This window comes from Lonchura striata, chromosome 3 (assembly GCF_050655825.1).
Source record: "Lonchura striata isolate lonStrDom1 chromosome 3, ASM5065582v1, whole genome shotgun sequence".
In the NCBI taxonomy this organism is placed as follows: domain Eukaryota; kingdom Metazoa; phylum Chordata; class Aves; order Passeriformes; family Estrildidae; genus Lonchura; species Lonchura striata.
The window spans coordinates 3851381-3869297 of record NC_140705.1 but is presented as its reverse complement, the minus strand read 5'-3'; the positions used below and the strand labels follow the sequence as shown (position 1 = coordinate 3869297).

General features: G+C 41.1%; 2 protein-coding genes and 1 long non-coding RNA gene across 6 annotated transcripts; 1 reads left to right on the top strand and 2 right to left on the bottom strand.

Moving 5' to 3' along the window:
• Positions 1-1356: 1356 nt before the first annotated feature.
• LOC110481437 (gallinacin-2) lies at positions 1357-4152 on the bottom strand. 2 transcript variants are annotated; one of them, XM_085574398.1, is made up of 5 exons: positions 4017-4099; positions 3754-3813; positions 2508-2586; positions 2115-2235; positions 1357-1597 (listed from the first exon to the last, which is right to left on the bottom strand). In XM_085574398.1, exons 3-5 carry the CDS (start codon positions 2563-2565, stop codon positions 1552-1554), a joined length of 225 nt encoding a protein of 74 aa, XP_085430524.1. In that variant the 5' UTR covers positions 2566-2586; positions 3754-3813; positions 4017-4099; the 3' UTR covers positions 1357-1551. The 2 variants fall into 2 exon arrangements, with proteins under 2 accessions (XP_085430524.1, XP_085430523.1); XM_085574397.1 differs by lacking the exon at positions 3754-3813 and having other exon boundaries at positions 4017-4152.
• Positions 4153-7968: 3816 nt separating this feature from the next.
• On the bottom strand, positions 7969-9712 carry LOC144246021 (ostricacin-3-like). Of its 3 annotated transcripts, none has more exons than XM_085574400.1 (4): positions 9556-9710; positions 8637-8727; positions 8427-8550; positions 7969-8205 (listed from the first exon to the last, which is right to left on the bottom strand). In XM_085574400.1, exons 2-4 carry the CDS (start codon positions 8692-8694, stop codon positions 8190-8192), a joined length of 198 nt encoding a protein of 65 aa, XP_085430526.1. In that variant the 5' UTR covers positions 8695-8727; positions 9556-9710; the 3' UTR covers positions 7969-8189. The 3 variants fall into 3 exon arrangements, with proteins under 3 accessions (XP_085430526.1, XP_085430527.1, XP_077637942.1); XM_085574401.1 differs by having other exon boundaries at positions 8637-8722; positions 9556-9629; XM_077781816.2 differs by lacking the exon at positions 7969-8205 and having other exon boundaries at positions 8423-8550; positions 9556-9712.
• Positions 9043-15977, top strand: LOC146767766 (uncharacterized). Its single transcript, XR_014953530.1, has 3 exons — positions 9043-10092; positions 10845-10927; positions 15845-15977. It is a non-coding gene; the product is annotated as an uncharacterized LOC146767766 (long non-coding RNA).
• The last annotated feature ends 1940 nt before the right edge of the window (positions 15978-17917 follow it).

Here is a 17917-nt window from a genome sequence, read left to right as displayed (position 1 = left end):
CCCCCTGCCATGGACGGGGAGAGCTTCCAATATTCCAGGTTGCTCCAAGCTTTGCGTTACCTGGTCTTGAACACTTCCAGTAATGGAGTAACCACAGGTTTGTGGGCAACCTGTGCCAGGGCCTCACTACCCTTGGAACCAAGAATTGCTTCCCAATATCCCCTGTAACCCTGTCCTCTTCAGCCTTTGAAGCCATTCTCCCTTGGTCTGTCACTCCAGGCCCTGGGCCAAAGTCCTTCTCTAGCTCTTTTGCATCTCCTTGAAGCACTGGATAGGGCTCCAAGTTCTCTCCAACACTTTCTCTTCTCTAGGCTGGGCACTCCTAGATAACTCAATCTCTATGATTTATGTTTTGTTATGTATGCGTCTACTTTTTGAGTAAGGTAGAAAATTAATAAATCTTTTGAGCCTTTTGCTCCATAACTTCATCACTGGGCCAAGTTCTGCTACCAAGCCATCGTCCTGAGACAAATCTGAAATATTTCAATAAGGATGTCATGTGTTTTGGGGAAAGACAGTTGCAGGATAGAGGCATCTTCGTAGGAAGTGAGAGGATGAAGTTATCCAGTTAAGCAGGATGGAAGAAAATGCCAATAAGAGACAGCCTGGCATGTCTGCCAAGTGCTTCATACCCAGCTGGAAATTTGGAATTGGTCAGGGCAGCATCCTTGGATAGAGAAATCTTTTTCAGTAGAACCAGAGCCACTCGTTATGAACACACATGTTCATGGATCATGATCATGGAGGCATTTTCCACAGAGGGTGAGGTCAGCCTTAGCAAAGACATTCTAACCTCAAGGTGTGTCTAGGTGGGTGGAGAAGAGAAGACCCCGGCTCCCACCCTGCAGGGCTGGTTATCCATCTGATCCAGAGGACCCTTTTGTGATGTCACCTGGACAGCTCCCTTGGGAAATCTATTTCCCTCTAAGTCCATAAAGGTCTCCTTGAGGTGTCCCCATGGGATCATTCCAAGTGCTCATTCTCTCGCTGCCATGTGATAGGATGGGATGTGGGGCAGCACAGCTCCCAGCAGGGTCTCTGGCAAGGAGGATTACACTGGGCCCAGGGCATCCAGGTGGGGAATGAGGGGTTTTAACCATTCACGTTTTCCCAAGAAAAGATTTCTGCACAGTAAGAAATAAGGGATTTTGGCATCTGAACACATTCTGACAAAGGGAAGCTGAATTCTTTAACCAGCCTTTCTCTTGGCACTGTAGGTTAAGGTCTGTGTAGACCTTGAGAGCTGTATAACTCAGAAAAACTCAAATTAAGGAACATTTCACACCTAAAATTGTTGCCCTCTGGGGTTTGTGTGCCAAACCCCAGGCAGGATCATGACTACAGTTTCAGTGCATGTTTCAGTGACCAATGCTAAGCAACAACAATTTATTTAGAAGGAGGGAAAGCAATGCAGAACACATTTGGATTTACTCTACATCATAAAGCCTTTTGCTTTGGCAGTGAAAGGAGTGTGAGGCTTTGCAGCAGGATCCAGTGGGTTTAGGAGTAAGGAGATTCCAAGCAAAATTGTAGGCTTAGAAGAAATTTTCTTTACTCTTCAATGAATGGTTCATCAACTTCTCTTACATTCCATAGCCTGAACAAAGGAAAAAAAAGTCAAATTTTCTTTCTGCTTATATTCCTTCCCTACTCACTCTCAGCCCATGCTTTTTTTCCTCCTGGACACAAATTCTTCCCGAAATAGTTCATGTAATTTGTAGTCATGTTGGGACAACCCTATGCAATCATACCTGTGAGTAAGGAGATTGTTGCCCTATTGTTTAGGAAAAACAGGGAATTAAATTGATATCCCTGGATTCTGGGGTGAGTGCATTCATTCCTGAGTGAAAACAAAATACTATTTTCATATGATAATTTAATTTTACAACAAAAGCATCACCCTGTGCCTAAGAGCATTTTCCAAATGGTTCTTGGGCAACATATAACACTTGAGTCAACACACAATACTTGACTGTCCTCGTGGCATAATAGGTTTTTTTCCCTTATACCTAATTTAAATATTCAAGAATACCTTGGGGTTTTAGGAGGCAGGCAAAATGTTTACTATTTCTCTGCTCATCCTGCAGATGAGCCTTGGTGAATGCCAAACTCACGGTTTGCAGCAGGAGCGGAACCCAAAGCAACTTCCAACTTTAACCATGTGGATGGGACATCTTCCAAAGTGACAGCTCCCTCCTCTACAGAAAAACATTTCCCTTCGGGGTGAAGACAAACCTGCAACAAGAACAAAATGTTTCCTTCCCCCTTGCTCTGCAGGGCAGGGAATTGGAGTGGAAGGGTTTCTCATTCCTTGAGCTGCAGCCTTTGCTGTTTTGAAAGGCCGTGTGGGCAGTGAGGTTACAAAGCAGGTCTAGCACAAGCACTGGGCTGATTAATTAATTCCTGACTGGCTTCCAGCAATTTGGAAGAGAAATGGTTAAAATATGCTGGGAATTTTTCTTCAGGTGCACAAAAAATCTCTTTCTAGCATCTCTTTCCCATCTTACCTGGAGAAACCTGGAGTGCCAAGAAGAGGAAAGAAAAGAGCAGGTAAAGGATCTTCATGGCTGAGGATGTGCTGTGGCACTGTTGGGAAAAGGACCAAGAAATATGTAAGATACAGTCCCTGGGATCTGCAGTCTCCTGAGCTAGACACTGTGTTAATAACAATTACATTTATATTAATTTTATCTTCAAGCTTTCAAAAATAATCAGCAAAACCCTGACTATTGTGTGGTGCAAAGTGTTTTCAGGACATGTGATCATTAAGTTACATTAATAGTTTGGTAGCTCAGATTTCTTTTCCATTTTGCAAATAGTCCCTAGCCAGAACAGAATCATGGAATCCCAAAATGGTTTGGATTGGAAGGAAACTTGGAACTCATCTTGTTCCAGCCCCTGGAGCTGAAACACCTTCCACTAGACCACGTTGTTCAAAGTCCCATCCAACATGGTCTTAAGTACTTCCATAACTTTATTTTTAGCTAAATGATTTTATCTAGTAAATAAACAACATAAAGCAAAATTAGGTGATAATAGTGTAAAAATTACAAACTTCAGGGGAAAAAAATGTTCCTTTTTTAATGTTTAAATTTATCAAGAGATCAATTTGCTCAACATGTCCAGTCTTGGTCTACAGGCAGCAATTCTAGAATGGTACAATCAAACCAATTCCCATTTGAAAATAAAATTTTAAAAGCAAACATATGATACCTTCATTGGAAGAGTTTCAACTAATATTAGGATTAACTTTATAGGATAAGATAGTCTAGCAGGGTGCTTATGGATAAAAAAGTGGGAGTTAATGTCTGATATCCTGGCATTAGGAATGTTCTGATCTGTCACAAATGATGGTCTCTCAAGCCAGGAATGGAAATGAGATTGTGCTGAAATGTCCTAGGGCTGAGAACAGAAATGATAAAGGATGACCCAAAACTGTTTCAAAATTAGTATTAGAAGTTTACAGAAGTTTCTATATATTTGAAAACATCAGGAGAAATAAGGAGATGAAGTGAACAATTCTGAAAATGAACTGAGGGTTTTAATGTAGAGACATAAATAAAATATACTATATATAAAATATGTATTATATACAATATTAAAATATATAAATATATAAATAACATATAGTTTTATACCTATTATGCACCATACAAATATTGTATAACTATTTATAATATTTTTATATTCAAAGGCTATATATTTAAAGGAAATATATAGATATGGACATGCAGATTTCTACTGAGAACTCACCAATTTCTCTGGACCACAGACCTATCTAAAGTAACCTGAATCAATCAGGTTTTCCTAGGACTTAGGGAGCAGAAAAATTTATTAAAGCATGTCATGTATTAGCATATATTTGAACTATTTATTCAACATGTTCAATTTTCCAAAATCTTAGGTTTATAATTTTAGTTACATACAAATTAAAGTTAATAACACAGAGGTTTGGGAGTTGGATTTTTGAGGACAAAACAAAAGCTGACATTGAAAGAAAAGAACTGAGACTTTACCAGGTATCAGGTGAGCCCTGAAGCCAAACAAGACTTGTTCTTGGTCCCTTCCCTCCTGAAGGTTTTGGCTCTAGGACTGGGATGCTCTTTTATAAGGTGTGACTAACCAAAAAGACTGACAAGTACTTTCTCTTCTCAGCCATTCACTGAGCCAATCAAAAAATTGCTCTTTTTTTTCTGGTGGCATGTAATCTAACCAGAAACCAGCTGCTTTTCATTTCCCAATTATAAAACAGGTTTTCTCTCCAACCCTGTTTAAGCTTTTTTCCTAGAAAATGCCATGTTTTTCATGCAATACCTCTTGTGACACTCCAGTTTGTGTAAGATACGTTAACCCACCATGGTATGTGTCAAACATCTTGGGACATAAGTTGAACTGCCTAGAAGCAACTTTAAACCTTGCAAGACAAAACATCTGTGTGTTCCCTGCAATCCCAGTTAATTTTCTGTTCCATAAATACAGAATATAAGAACACAGAATGGATATATGGAACTAAAACAAATGTCCATTGGCTTCCAGGCCAGTGTCCACTGAAGATGCCAGAGTGAAGCAAGATGTACCCAGATAAAGTGAATACATCATGGTTATGTCTCTGGACACCCTTCCAGCTGATGGGAAATACATAAATTTAGACAAATCCAGCGCCAGAGGATGTCTTTGGGACCTCAGGCCCCAAGGCTCCTGCTTGAGCTTTTTTCTCAGGACTCTGGTTGATTTTTTTGATACTTTCTGTCTTCCACAGGGCCTTCAGCTGATCATTCCAAAACCAGATTATGCCTTAGGTGAGCATTCAGGTGTTGCTTATCTGCTCTCCGTCTGCCAGCTGTTGACCTCTGCTTCTGCCATGGGAAGCAGCACCCAGCTTCTTCATGGATGGAGCACCTCTCCTGTAAAGAGATGGAGAGAGCTGGGGGTGTTCAGCCTGGGAAAGAGAAGGCTCCAGAGAGACCTTAGACTCCATCTTAGTATCTAAAGGGGTGTTATGAAAAAGGGGGAGATGGACTTTTTATACGGGAAAATAGTGACAAGACGTGGGAAAATGGTTTTAAACTGACAAAGAGCAGGTTTGCATTAGATGTTAAGAAGAAATTCTTCCCTGAGAGGGTGGTGAGGCCCTGGAACAGGTTTACCAGAGAATCTGTGGCTTCCTCATGCCTGGAAGTGTTCAAAACCAGGTGGGATGGAGCTTGGAGCAATCTGAGATGGTGGAAGGTGTCTCTGTCTACATTGAGCAGGTGGGAATGAAATGGTCTTTAAGGTCCCTTAGAATCCAAACCATGCTATATTTCTATTATTCTAAGATACTAAATGCTTTCTTAGATCATATTTTACTTTAAACTTCCCTTCAGTGAACAAAAAATATTGTTCATGTAGTATTTTAACATGATATATGAATTACATCATAATAAGCAATGATACATTTGCTAATTTGAATGATTGGTGTTTCTAATTGACCAAGACAAATGACACCATGTCTTACAGACACTACTGTACTGTGGTGTCTAAAGGTAATACCAAAATTAAACTATTTCCCTTGCTGACTGGCAGTTTACCTCCTAGTCATGTAATTTTTTCATTACTTTGATATGAAGTTCTTAAGTAGAACCATAGAATAGTCTGAATTGGAAGGGACTTTTGAAAGGTGAATAAATCCAAGCCCTCTGCGATGAGCAGGGTCATCTTCAACCAGATCAGGTCAGCCCAGACCTAGCTCAAAGCCCTGTCCAAGTGAACAGGTGCACAGGAGTTGACAGAAATTACCTATATACATGTGAAAACATTACTACAAACCATTTCCTTTACAAGCATACCCTGACACAACTTTTTATTCTCTAGATAATTTTGTATGTGAATTGTTTCTGCAATAGGAAAAAATGGTAATTGGATTTCTGATGTATCTGCCAACATGTGGCCATAAAACTGAAAAGTAGGGGGAATAAAATTGCAAAAGTTGCAGTTGCTTCACCTCTTGCCAAGTGTTGGTGGTTAATTTGCCAACTGTTACTCTCACCCAACACAATTCCTCAAGGAAACATCATTAATTTTTATTGTCTGTAAGATCTCATGTGCAAATATTGTCAAGGGCTTAGCTTTACCAACGGGCATCCTTTGCCTTGTTTAATATAAATTTCACATGGTCACAGTCCCATACAGGCCATCAGAAAACTTCTGCCTGGACAAGGGCAAGGGAGAAGCAGAGGAGGGGTGGAGCACCTTTGGCAGAACTCAGCAAGATTTTTGGGTTGTGTCTCTTAGAGTGGACAATCTTTCCATCCCCATCTGCAGCTCGGGCTCTTCTGAGCAAGAGACAACCAAACACTTTCAATTACTATAGTGGGGTCAGCATTTTGTGCCATAATACAGTGCTGAGGAGCTGCTGTGACTGATGCAGGTGGGATATACTCCAAAGGGAAATGTCCTCAAAGGAGGCTGCAAAGTGTCTGGAGCAGAAATGTCTTTCACCCTTCTAAAATCATGATGTTTGAGTAATTTTACCAAGATCACCTTCCAGAGAAGAAGGAGGATCTTATCTGCACCTTACGAGTTTGTATCTAGCACAGAAGATGAGGAAATTAGGAGCAAAAAGGAGAACCTCAAACTCTGCTCCTAGTATTTTTCTCTTGAAAATAAAAAAGGAAATATTAGGGACATCTTTCACTAGTGTTCCCCTAATTAAAGTGCATCAAAATGTATACAAAATGTATTTAATCAAAGTCAATACTTTATTGATTATGTAGTTATCTTGAGTAAATGATGGTATTAACATCTGCATGAACAATTCTGGTTCCATCTTTTGACCGGATAGCTAATTAAAGATAATGGGGTAAAAGGGCAGAGTTCTCCTTCTTTTTTGAGAACCACAATGTGACTGGCAGTGATATGTGAGTGATCAAAGCTCCTTGGCACAGGCCAGATGCACCAAAGTTTCTAATATTCAAAAAACCTTTGTAATTTTCTAGAGAAAACTGGAGGGAGTAAGCTCACCAAATTTCAGATATCATAAAAGGAAATATGCTCTTCCTTTATGGATAATAGAAAGAGACTGTTCTACAGACTTGTAATAGACTTTTGCAATAAGATTTTTAGAAATAAAACATAGAAGTAACAGTAGGGATAGAAGAAATCCAGAAACGTTGCAGGATGAGGTGTTTTGCAATAAAAGTCACAAGCACTAATTCTGCAGAACAGCACAAATGGCAGCTGTGTCTCTCACAGAGCCAGAATTTGCTCTTCAGAGGATTTTTAAAAATATGTTTTCACCTCTCCAAACCCACCCAGAAAGTCATTAGGAGTCCAAACCATCTGAGTTTGGTAACATATTTCACTGAGCACTGTTGTGACTGTTCAGCAACTGCTTTTAAAGAGATAATAATCAAATCACTATGTTAAACACCCATAACTCTTGGGAATATATTTTTTTAGTCTTTCACTTTTTTAAACTTTTTTTTTCCTGTTTTGGTTTGCTGACATGATTCAAAATGTTCCCAGTTTTCCTTTGCATAAGGTCTACTCAGAAATTTTCTCAGATGCTTCCAGGCCCTTTGAAGGAAACATCTGGAGGAATCTTGGCTTTATCTACATTGCTAGGCCATGAGGGAAAGGAAAAGAGACAGAACCACACATTCCAGCCCATATTTTGTTTCTTGCAATGAGAAAGGAAGGTCCACTTTTCAACTATAATGACTGCTGCTTTTGGTACTGAAGTCTCCTTATTTCTTTAATTGCAAAATGGTTTGGGTTGGAATTGACCTTAAAAATCATCTCAACCCAAGAGCAAGGACAAATCCCACTGTCCCAGGTTGCTCCAAGCCCTGTCCAGCCTGGCCTTGGATACTCTCAGGGATGGGGCAGCCACAGCTTCTCTGGGCAACCTGTGCCAGGACATCACCACCCTCACAGGGAAAACGTTTCCCTCTTTCCCTACCAAGAATCACCAGAGGTTCAACCACATGAATGCCACCATAAATGATTTTATTAAAGGAGAGGAAAGAAATAGTTTCCACAGTGTTGCCTGGTTCATGTTTGTGGTGTTTGCTTCACTGCAAGGGAAGATTGTGACAGCTTTTCATTGCAGCAGGAACTGGCGCCACCAGGAGCGATGGGATCAGGGTGATTCCCAGGAGCCATTCGGTAGAAGCAGGAAGGATTCCCAAGGTGAATCCAGGGACTCTTCAGCTACTCCACCCCCTGCGTGAAGAATAGAGCGTCTCAGGCTACCCACCTGTAGGTTTTCTGCCAAGATGTTCTCCTTATCTCATGACATCAGAGCAGAGGCTGCCGTGGCATGTGAATTCCCCCTCTATGCCAGCAGGTTTGGTGGCAGGAGCTGTGCCACTACGATGTTGCTCTGGAGAAAAAATAATGAGGATATGAGTCATTCCCATAGAGATCCCTGCATTTCTACTCACCTTGTGCAGCAAGAATATCCATTGCTACACGTTCCGATCCAGTAATAGGGGTAGCGACAAATCCCTGGGAAGCAGAGTCCATTTTGCATCATACAAGGACTGTTTTGCCTAGGAAACAATTGTGCTGTACAGCACAAAGAGAATAGTCATTTATTATGAAAGTGATCAAAAGAAAATACAGTCTTCTTCTTTACTCCCCTCACCCCTTACCTGCAGCTCCTTGGAGCATCAGGAAGAGGACAACCAGGAGCACGTGAAGGATCCTCATGGCCACAGCTGGGATGTGGATTCTTTACCTGCACTGAGCAGAGAGCACAAGGTTGAACAACACTAGACAGAGGATTCCCTCCTGACCAGGAGATGATGATTAAAAAATGTTCCCAAAGACACCAAAGCCAAAATATTTGTCCAGTGGTTTTGGACAAAGAACAGAGTCAAAACTTCATCCTTGGAAATATTAGAAATTTCAAGGAATGCATCTCTAATCTGACCTAATTAGTACCATTTTAAGCACAGATTCAGACTAAAAACTCCTGTATTAGCTCAAGACCTAAGTTATTCCGGGATTCTATGCTGTTTTGGTGCTAGTTTTCTTTCTTTTTTTTTTTTTTTTTTTTTTCTTCAGCCCCAGGAAGGTTACTCTGTTACCAGCATAGGCCCACAAATTATCCCCCTTCCACATATTAAAGTACACAAAGAGTTCAGAGAATGACTCAGTCTTAATCCTCGGGAAAGTCTAAAAAAGACACCTTTATCTTTTCAATATTAATTCAGGTAGCAACTCAGTCAAAATGTTACAGGCAAGACATGTGGCTCAAAATGCAAAGCTCAGCTGCTGTGCTGGCTGGGTGTCTGTTTCTGGAGTAAAACAGACATTTCTGTCTCTGATGTCTCAAGGAAAGGTTCCCAGGTCTCTGCTCCTCTTGGAGATAAGCAAACCCAGTGACCTCTTGGAAGCCCTGCAAGCAGCCAATCCATGGCTCTACAGAACACATATACACAGGAGGCACTTGCTGGAGTAAAGAGAGGGAAGGGGTTAATCAAAGCAGAAACTCGAGACTGATGAAAGGAAAGGAGGTTTGTAAAGATGGAGAGGTGAGGGTGGCTCTCCAGAACCAGGCAGAGTTACCCGAGGAGAAGGTGGAGGATCGCTGCCACTTCTATTCTCCTGTGGATGCACCAGTCCCAAACACGTCCCACCCTAAAAAGGGTTGGGAATGAGCCAATGCAGTCATTGGCCAATGAAAAAAAAAAGCCTTTTCCAGCCTGTATTTTGTTTCTTCCAATGAGAAAGGAAGGTCCACTTTGAAACTGCTTTCACCACAGAGCCCCTGATCTTTGTGCAACCCATCCAAGTTTGTGCAAGGCATGTTAGACCACAGGATGATGTAAAACACCTGGGACATGCCATGAGTGCTCCTGGTCCTGAGGGCTCCTTAGCTGTAGAATCCCAGAATGGTTTGGGCTGGAAAGGACCTTAAATCTCATCGACTTCCACCCCTTGCCATGGGCAGGGGACATCTTCCACTATCCCAGGTTGCTCAGAGCCCTTTCCATCCCACCCTTCAGGGATGGGGCAGCCACAGCTTCTCTGGACAACCTGTGCCAGCATCTCACCACCCTCACAGTGAAAAATAACCTCTCCTTCCCCGGAAAATAATCACTGGTAATGTCATGAGCTTCCCCTGGTGACTGCTGTGGTGCTTTACAGATCTTCATGACAAAGGAGCCAGGACAACCAGAAACCTTGATGCCTAGGAGGGATCTTAAAATTACATAAGGAAGAGAACAAGAGTGGGCTGAGGAAAACTATGTAGATTTTAAAAAATCTCAGTGCTGGGAATATCTTCCTCAAGCTATAACTGCCTTACAGCTGCTCAAATGTCCTGAATGAAAAGGCAGATCAGATATTTACCTTCAGGTTAGCAAAATGTAGGGTTTGTTGCCAGGTGGGCCAACTCCATACAGGATAAATCACGGCTTTACAATGCAGTAAGGGAAGTGCAGATAAATATAACTGATGCTTTAGAGATGTAAAGCTCAATTTCTGCTCTCTGGATCTCCAAGCAGAACTTTTATGCTCTTATTTCCAGGGTTTTGGAAGCAGCTGGCCAACCCTGTTTGCTTGTGCCTTCCCTAAGCTGGGGGGGTCTTTGTTGTGGGAGAGGTTCAATTCCAAAGAGAGCAGGGGCAGCTCACTCTACATCACTGCTCAAAATACCCAACAGCAGATGGGATTTCCAGGCAGGGTTTAGTCGAGTCAGGTCTGGGCAGTTTTCCACAGGGCTGTCCAAGGTCAGTGGATGGACAGCAGGGCTGTTCCTGCATGGATTTCATGGCATTTTTTGCCAGGTGCTGTGAGGACAAATGTTGGGCAATCATACCAAAGGTCTGTCATCCTTCCTGTCATTTGCACAGGGGACACTGGAGGAAGAGGATGGCAGAGAGAAGGTGAAGTATCCTCATTGCTTCAAGTATCTGGGGACATCCCATTGTCACAGGTAAGCTGAGGTGACGTATGGACACACAGGGTTTAACACAGTGGCCTTCATGCCAGCTCCTAGAGTGATTTAGGGTGCTCTGGACTGGCTGAGATCTCTTCCTGGGATTCATGGAAAAGGGTCAGGAGAGAGGAGAGCAAGCCAAAGAGCAGGGGTAGGACACAGGGACATCTCAGGTAGAACTGGTCTAAGTGTGGGCAAAGGAACTGAGATGTGGATGTTTACTGGGAATGAAGTCTGTGGTGTGCCGAGTGATAAAAAAATCAGCTGGGATTTAGAAGAGTCCTTCCATATATTCATTTTAACAATATTTTATATATAAATATATCTACCTTAGTGTGGATTTGCTATGAGGGCTGTAGAGAAACAGGACAGTAAGAAATATCATTATATAATTTGTCTATGTTTAAGTAAACAATTACTGAAATGAATATCCTTACTATTCCTGAGTAAATCACAGGTTAGAATATCTGGATTATTCTTTTCTGTTTGCATGTTCGTCAGCAAAGATAAAATATAAAGCAGTTTAGTAAATTCAGCCTTTGTTTCTCCTGGATATTTGTAGATGATATGCATAGGCATGCAAATCTATGTTTATGCTTGGAGAACATAATTTTGGGGGCTCTACACAATGTCCTTTGCACTACCCCAGGAAAAGGGAACTGAGTAAGACATATAGCAGTCAAAATGCTTCCAGGATGCAATATTGATTGTTTTGCAATATTCATTCTTTAGTTGCATGTGTTTAACTGCCAAGGAACATGTGAAATGTATCACTTTTGTAATTATGAGTGGCCAAAATAATGCTTAGAGTCAATAACAGTATGTTGGAATTAAAGCAAGAGTTAAATAACAGTATTTAAGATATTTAAAGGAAGTTTTCCATCAATCATAAGAACAAATAAAATTAATTAGTTAAAGATCTTATCCAAACTCTGATATTTGAGCTTGGATCTGTTTTGTTCCACTCTGGGCAGGTGATACATGCACAAACTGGAAAAGCAGGAAGAAATAATAATTTTATCCTATTTTAACTTCCTTATCAGGAGGTTACTCCAAAATCTCCATTCAGAGCTCTGTGCTTCTAAAAACTCATTTTTACATTTAATATTCACAGTGTCTAATTCCACTTCTTTACATTTCATCACTTGAGTGATTTAAGTTTTTGTAGGTTTTTTTTTTAATAATAAAATCAAAATCCAAATAAGAGAAACAAATATTCTTCCATATTGTAAAGCAAATATGCACATTCTTCCAATTAAATTACACAGGAGTGAAATTTTAAATAGCTGTATTTTTCTGGGGAGCCTGTTCAGTGCCCAGCCACCCTCTGGGTGAAGAACTTTTCCTGATATCCAGCCTAAACCTCCCCCAGCTCAGCTTCATTCCATTTCCTTGAGTCCTGTCTATTTGATTTTGAGAGCAGTGACTGGTTTCTTGTCCATCCCATGATTTCACAGCAGACTGCAGAGCAGGGAGGGCTTTGAGTCTGGCCTGTCAGAAAACATCATTCACTCACATATCAGCACTAGGAATCAAAAGACATCAGTATAATTAAGGAAAAAAAATCCATAAACCCCGCTGTCAGAATAATTTCTGTACTCTTCACTGAAGAAGGCTGCTGGAGGGGAATTTCTGCATTAGCTCTTCATTGCCATCTTCTGGGAGAGACCCGAATGGGTGAACGCTCTTTGAAGCACAGGAATGTTGGGTTTTTTCCTGGTCTCTTGCTGGTATGACAATGAAAACACAACATCTGGGCTCACAGGTGCCTTCAGGGTTCAGGTTAAACCTGTGATGCCCCAGTTTCTGTAGTCCAGATCCTCTGAGGGCATGTATTTGACCAAAATATTTTTGGTGAAAGTTGTTTCCTTTGGCCACCTGGAATCAGAAAGGCTGTGTGGAGATGGGTGCTTCCCTGGAATTAATTATCTAAACATAAATATTTTCTGTGGGACAAGCAGAACACAGATGTGGCAAATACATGAGAATGATAGAGTGACCACCAGGTCAAGGGAGGGCAATCTGCTCTTGTGGCATCCTACCTGGAGTCCCCAACATGAGGACGTGGACCTGCTGGAGACAGTCCAGAGGAGGACACTGAGATGCTCCAAGGGCTGGAGCCCCTCTGCTCTGGAGCCAGGCTGGGAGAGCTGGGGGTGTTCACCTGGAGAGATGAAAGATCCAGAGAGATTTCCAGGGCCTAAAGGGGCTCCAGGAGAGCTGGAGAGGGACTTGGGACAAGGGACACAGGGCATGGCTTCCCAAAACAAGAGAGCAGGATCAGATGAGATTTTGTAATCCTTCTCCATGAGAGTGCTGATGCCCTGGCACAGGGTGCCCAGAGAAGCTGTGGCTGCCCCTGGATCCCTGGAAGTGTCCAGGATTGGGTTGGACAGGGCTCTGAGCACCCTGGGATAGTGACAAGTGTCCCTGCTCATGGCAGGGGCTGGAATGGGATGAGTTTTAAGGTCCCTTCCAACCCAAACCATTGTGGGATTCTATGAACACAGAGGGGTCTCACCTGTATTTCACACAGGAGAGTCATGGCAAAATCTGAGCTTCCCTAATTCAGCTGTTACGGGGCTGTGGATGCATCTGCAGGCTCCAGAGACAGCCCTGAAGAGTTAGATCCCCCTGGATCCCAACCTGTGTGTCCCAAGCCATTGTTTTCCGTGGGAAATGGATTTGTAGAGAATTCTCAGGGCCTGACAGAAAGCCCACACAGTACACATCCATATGCAAACTTTGAGATAAGAAATGCTGATTTAGAAATGCCATGGAATTGGACGGATATTGCCGAGAGAGAAATGGAGCTAGAAAAAAGTTTCAAAAGATGGCTTTGCAAATAAGACTAGATACTTTGGAGAAATAGAACTATAAAAGATGCATTGTAGTAGGACCCACGAGGAGAAGTTTTAGGTGATTGGCTTTAAGGCATCTACAGCATAGTGTGGATAAAGCTGATAGGCCAAAAAACACTTATCATGTGTTGTAATTAGGAAATAATAAACTTCTGATTGTGATGGCCTGAATTACAACATCTGTATTGTCTCACCCTTCTCATGAAGCTGAAAATGGAATAAAAGTTTTTAAAAAGCCTCTCAGCTGCCCCCTTTCTGGGTCAGAAAAGGATATTGTCTGCCAGTTTTCCACCAGCCACGAGTGGTCGATGTGTTGGGCAAACACCGGGGCAGCGTGGGGCGTTTTTGGGAAGGGCCAACTCATGTTCCAGGGAAAGGGGAGGAAGTTCACAAGAGGTCACCATTCCCCATCAGCTGCTGGGAAGTGACATTTCAGCTGCTGGGAATTGCTTTGGCAAGTCCATGTCCTTGGCCAGCCGGTCTGTGGCAGCTCTGTCATCCACAGAATATATAAAAACAGTTGTTCTGGGGTGAGACATCACTCTGTGAAGATCCCCTGGGGTGGAACCAGGTAGGACCCACTGGCCCCTGTCTCCTCAGGTCCTCTTGGGTGAGCTAAAGGTGCAGTTTTCACACCCATTTCAACCAAAAAGGAGAAAAACACCTACTTTTTGATAAAATTTGTTTTCTCTCAAGATACAGAATATTGCAGCTTAATTAAATCCTCATGAATATCTGAAATGGTCAGTGCTTGGTGTTCCAATAATGCATTTGGCTGATTGTTGTACTCAATGATGGTGATTATTAATTATTAAATAAATTAGTATTATTTTCCAAAGGTAGCTGGAATCTTCAGGGAGAAATGATGGGGGAGAGACAATCCAGGGCCTCTAGGATGGATAGATGGCTCCCTAGATTTTCTGTAAAGATATTTAAAGGAATAGTTACTGGCTTGTAAGCTAAAAAATTACTATTATTTGAGTAATTAAAGCTTTTGAGTGTGTATATTCGAAGAAATTGGAAAGGCTTATATTACTAATTAAATAAAATTTTATTTAATAAAATAAAATAAGCAACTTGCTTTGAACATGGAGCACTGCACTGTATGGGCTGCCATGATTAAAGTTAACTCCATCCCAGCCAGACTCTGCAGAGTTGCTCAAATAAAAAAAATAAAAATTTATAGTCATAAATACATTTTATCAATCTTATACAGTATGCTTTTGAATTTACTTTTCCTCAAAAACTGTTATTCTATAGATTCATTCTAGAACATTTTCTCTATTACATAAATGCCAATTTTATTTAAAAATTGAAGCTAATTTGTCATTTGTGTTTGTGGCGGGAGATGACAAATGCAGGTTAAATGCATGACTTTTTTTTGGGTTTTTTCTTAGCATCTGTTGTATTTGGTGGCACTGAATTTGGACATGAAGATCTTTTCCTTTTTCTTTACTCTTCTCCTCTTAATGCTCCAGGGCACTTCAGGTAAGAGTTAAATAAAGTGTAAGGAAATGCACAGGGAAAATTGTGAGTATGGAAAAAACCAGAAGTTGGAATAGAAATAAAACAGAAATAAGAGAAGTAGGAATAGGAATAGGAATAGGAATAGGAATAGGAATAGGAATAGGAATAGGAATAGGAATAGGAATAAATATAAATATAAATATAAATATAAATATAAATATAAATATAAATATAAATAGAAATAGAAATAGAAATAGAAATAGAAATAGAAATAGAAATAGAAATAGAAATAGAAATAGAAATAGAAATAGAAATAAATAGAAATAGAAAGGGGTTTAGTCCCTTTTTCCTATGGCCAAAGTACTGCCAGTGTGTTGGGCACATTTTTAGCTGTGACCAGACACCAAATGGGTGCATTGGATGCACTGAACCTCCCAGTCTGGAAAATAAGGGCCAGCCTGGTGTGGAAGGGCCAGCCTGCAGGAGAACTTCAAGACTGCTGTCATGCTATAACCTGGATTGTTCTTGGTCTTCTTTGGGAAGGCAAATCATGACTCTGCATTGTTATTTTTTTCACTCTGCCCAGGTTTCCTGCGTGCCCCCAACACCGAGGTGCAGTGCAGACAGGCTGGGGGGGTCTGTTCCAGCGACCGCTGCCCCCCACCCCATACGAGACCCTTTGGACGCTGCCAGCAGGGAATTCCCTGCTGTAGGACCGTGGTGAGTCCAGGATATGATGGATCACACACCCACAGAAGGATTTGGGTTGGACAGGTCCTTTCCAGTCACTTATTCCACCCCCATTATCATGGACACCTTCAACAAGATCTGGTTGCTCCAAGCCCCGTCCAACATGGCCTTGAACATTTCCACAGTTTTCTTGGGGTTTATTACTCATTTATTTATTACTCATTTTTGTGCATCCAGTCTGACCTTTAGATGGAAAATTCCTCCAGCACAAGCTGGAAAAGAGCAGAGACTCTACACACTCAGGTATGGATTTCCTGAGGATTTCCTCACTGCTTCCCTCTGTAGCATTAATGGTGCAGCTCAAGTGCCTCGTGGGAAGGATCACAGTGAAACCTCTTTGGCAGAGAGAATTAATTAGCCAGAAATGAACTATTTTGCTGCTGTTCCCATTAGCTGGTTCAAGCTGCTCATGATGGGTAATACTGGATTCAAAGGACACATCTCAATGTACACACTGACCTGGGACCTGGGATTTTTGGGTCAGATTCATAGGAAAGCTGCATCTTCCACCTTGCAAAGGCTGCCTGGTCCCTAGTCAGAAGAACAGCCTGAAAATCAGGCTTTGTTGTTCTCCCAGATTTTTTTTCTGTAGTTCCATAATCTTCCTCTTCTAGACAAAATCAAAATATCTGGTCTAGTGAAAGGTGTTCCTGCACATGGAAGGGAGTTGGAACCAGATGGTCTTTTAGATCTTTTCAAATCAAAGTCATTATTTAATTCTGTGATTAATTTATTCTTTTCCCCCTCAAATTCCTTACTGGAATCCTAAAGTTCACTCGATATCTTGGTTCTAATGTGAAACTGCAGCAACAAATATCTCTGAATATTTACACTCTGCCTCCACTGATTCTAGCATTTCATTTTCTGTTTATTTTTTTCCCTGTAAAATGCTGCAGACTTTTATTTTTGGAGGCTCTTACCTAAACTCTATTCAATATTAGTAGCAAGAGATATTAAAAACAAGACATGAGCAGCAGAAACTCTTTTCCATATCAAAAATTCCAAGAGGAGTAGGAAATTTCAGGCACAGAGTGTTGTCAATTCATTATTAATTAAAATAGAAAATGAATTTATGATTAAAATTCAGCAGCAGCAGAACTGTGAATATCCTGAAGAGCTGGGTTCACAATTCAATCCCTTCTGTGCGTTTTATTTAAGTTCTTTCCTGGTTGTAAGTACAAAATCTGAAATTTCCTTCCCTTTTTTTTTCAGTATGATTAGTGGCCACTGACATCTTCGATGGGCTAACCAGAGCTTCTGGCAATTGAAGGGAAGTATCATCTCACTGGAAAATCTTGAATTCTGAGCAGAAAATATTTGACACATACAGGAACATGCCAAAGTGTGAACAACAGAAAGAGAACAAACCCTTCCATAAACAGCCTTAATGGCCTGAAAAAACTCCAAAGCAATTCTTGAAAAAAACCAATATTTTTCATTTTTAAAAATGTTTTGCTGCTGAAATTGTGTTGTGTTAACCAACATCTGTTCCAGAGAAGTCACCAGCATGCAGGAGTCTGTGCCTGTGAGAGCATGCAAAGTTCTTCCTTTGGCCCTCAGAACAGCTATTTTATTATTGTTATTATTATTGTTTTATCTTCCTTTTGGAGTCAGCAATAATGTGAGTAATGCCAGAATGCTCAGCTAAGGTGTTTATATTTCATTGTCTACACATCTCAATAAATTTTAAAGAACTTGCTCTGGAGTATCTGTGTTTGACCCTTATCCCTGTGAAGAACAATCTCCTTATTCCTGGGAGGAATTCTCTTGCTGTGTGTTTTCACCTAGAATCAGTGTGAGATGTGCCTTGTGGTAAACTTATCCAAGAAAAGTGGAGGAAAACAAACCCATGTGACAGGAATATGTCCTTGTCTTAATCATTATTAATTTGATCAAGACTAACTTCAAG

What these genes read in the sequence shown, in the direction of transcription:
- LOC110481437 (XM_085574397.1), bottom strand. Translation starts at nt 2,565, where the DNA reads ATGAAGATCCTTTACCTGCTCTTTTCTTTCCTCTTCTTGGCACTCCAG. An exon ending in GGCACTCCAGGTTTCTCCAG is followed by an intron (nt 2,236 to 2,507) that starts GTAAGATGGGAA and finishes TTCTTGTTGCAG; the next exon opens with GTTTGTCTTCACCCCGAAGG. An exon ending in TTCCGCTCCTGCTGCAAACC is followed by an intron (nt 1,598 to 2,114) that starts GTGAGTTTGGCA and finishes TCCTTTGTTCAG; the next exon opens with GCTATGGAATGTAAGAGAAG.
- LOC144246021 (XM_085574400.1), bottom strand. Translation starts at nt 8,694, where the DNA reads ATGAGGATCCTTCACGTGCTCCTGGTTGTCCTCTTCCTGATGCTCCAA. An exon ending in GATGCTCCAAGGAGCTGCAG is followed by an intron (nt 8,551 to 8,636) that starts GTAAGGGGTGAG and finishes TGTGCTGTACAG; the next exon opens with CACAATTGTTTCCTAGGCAA.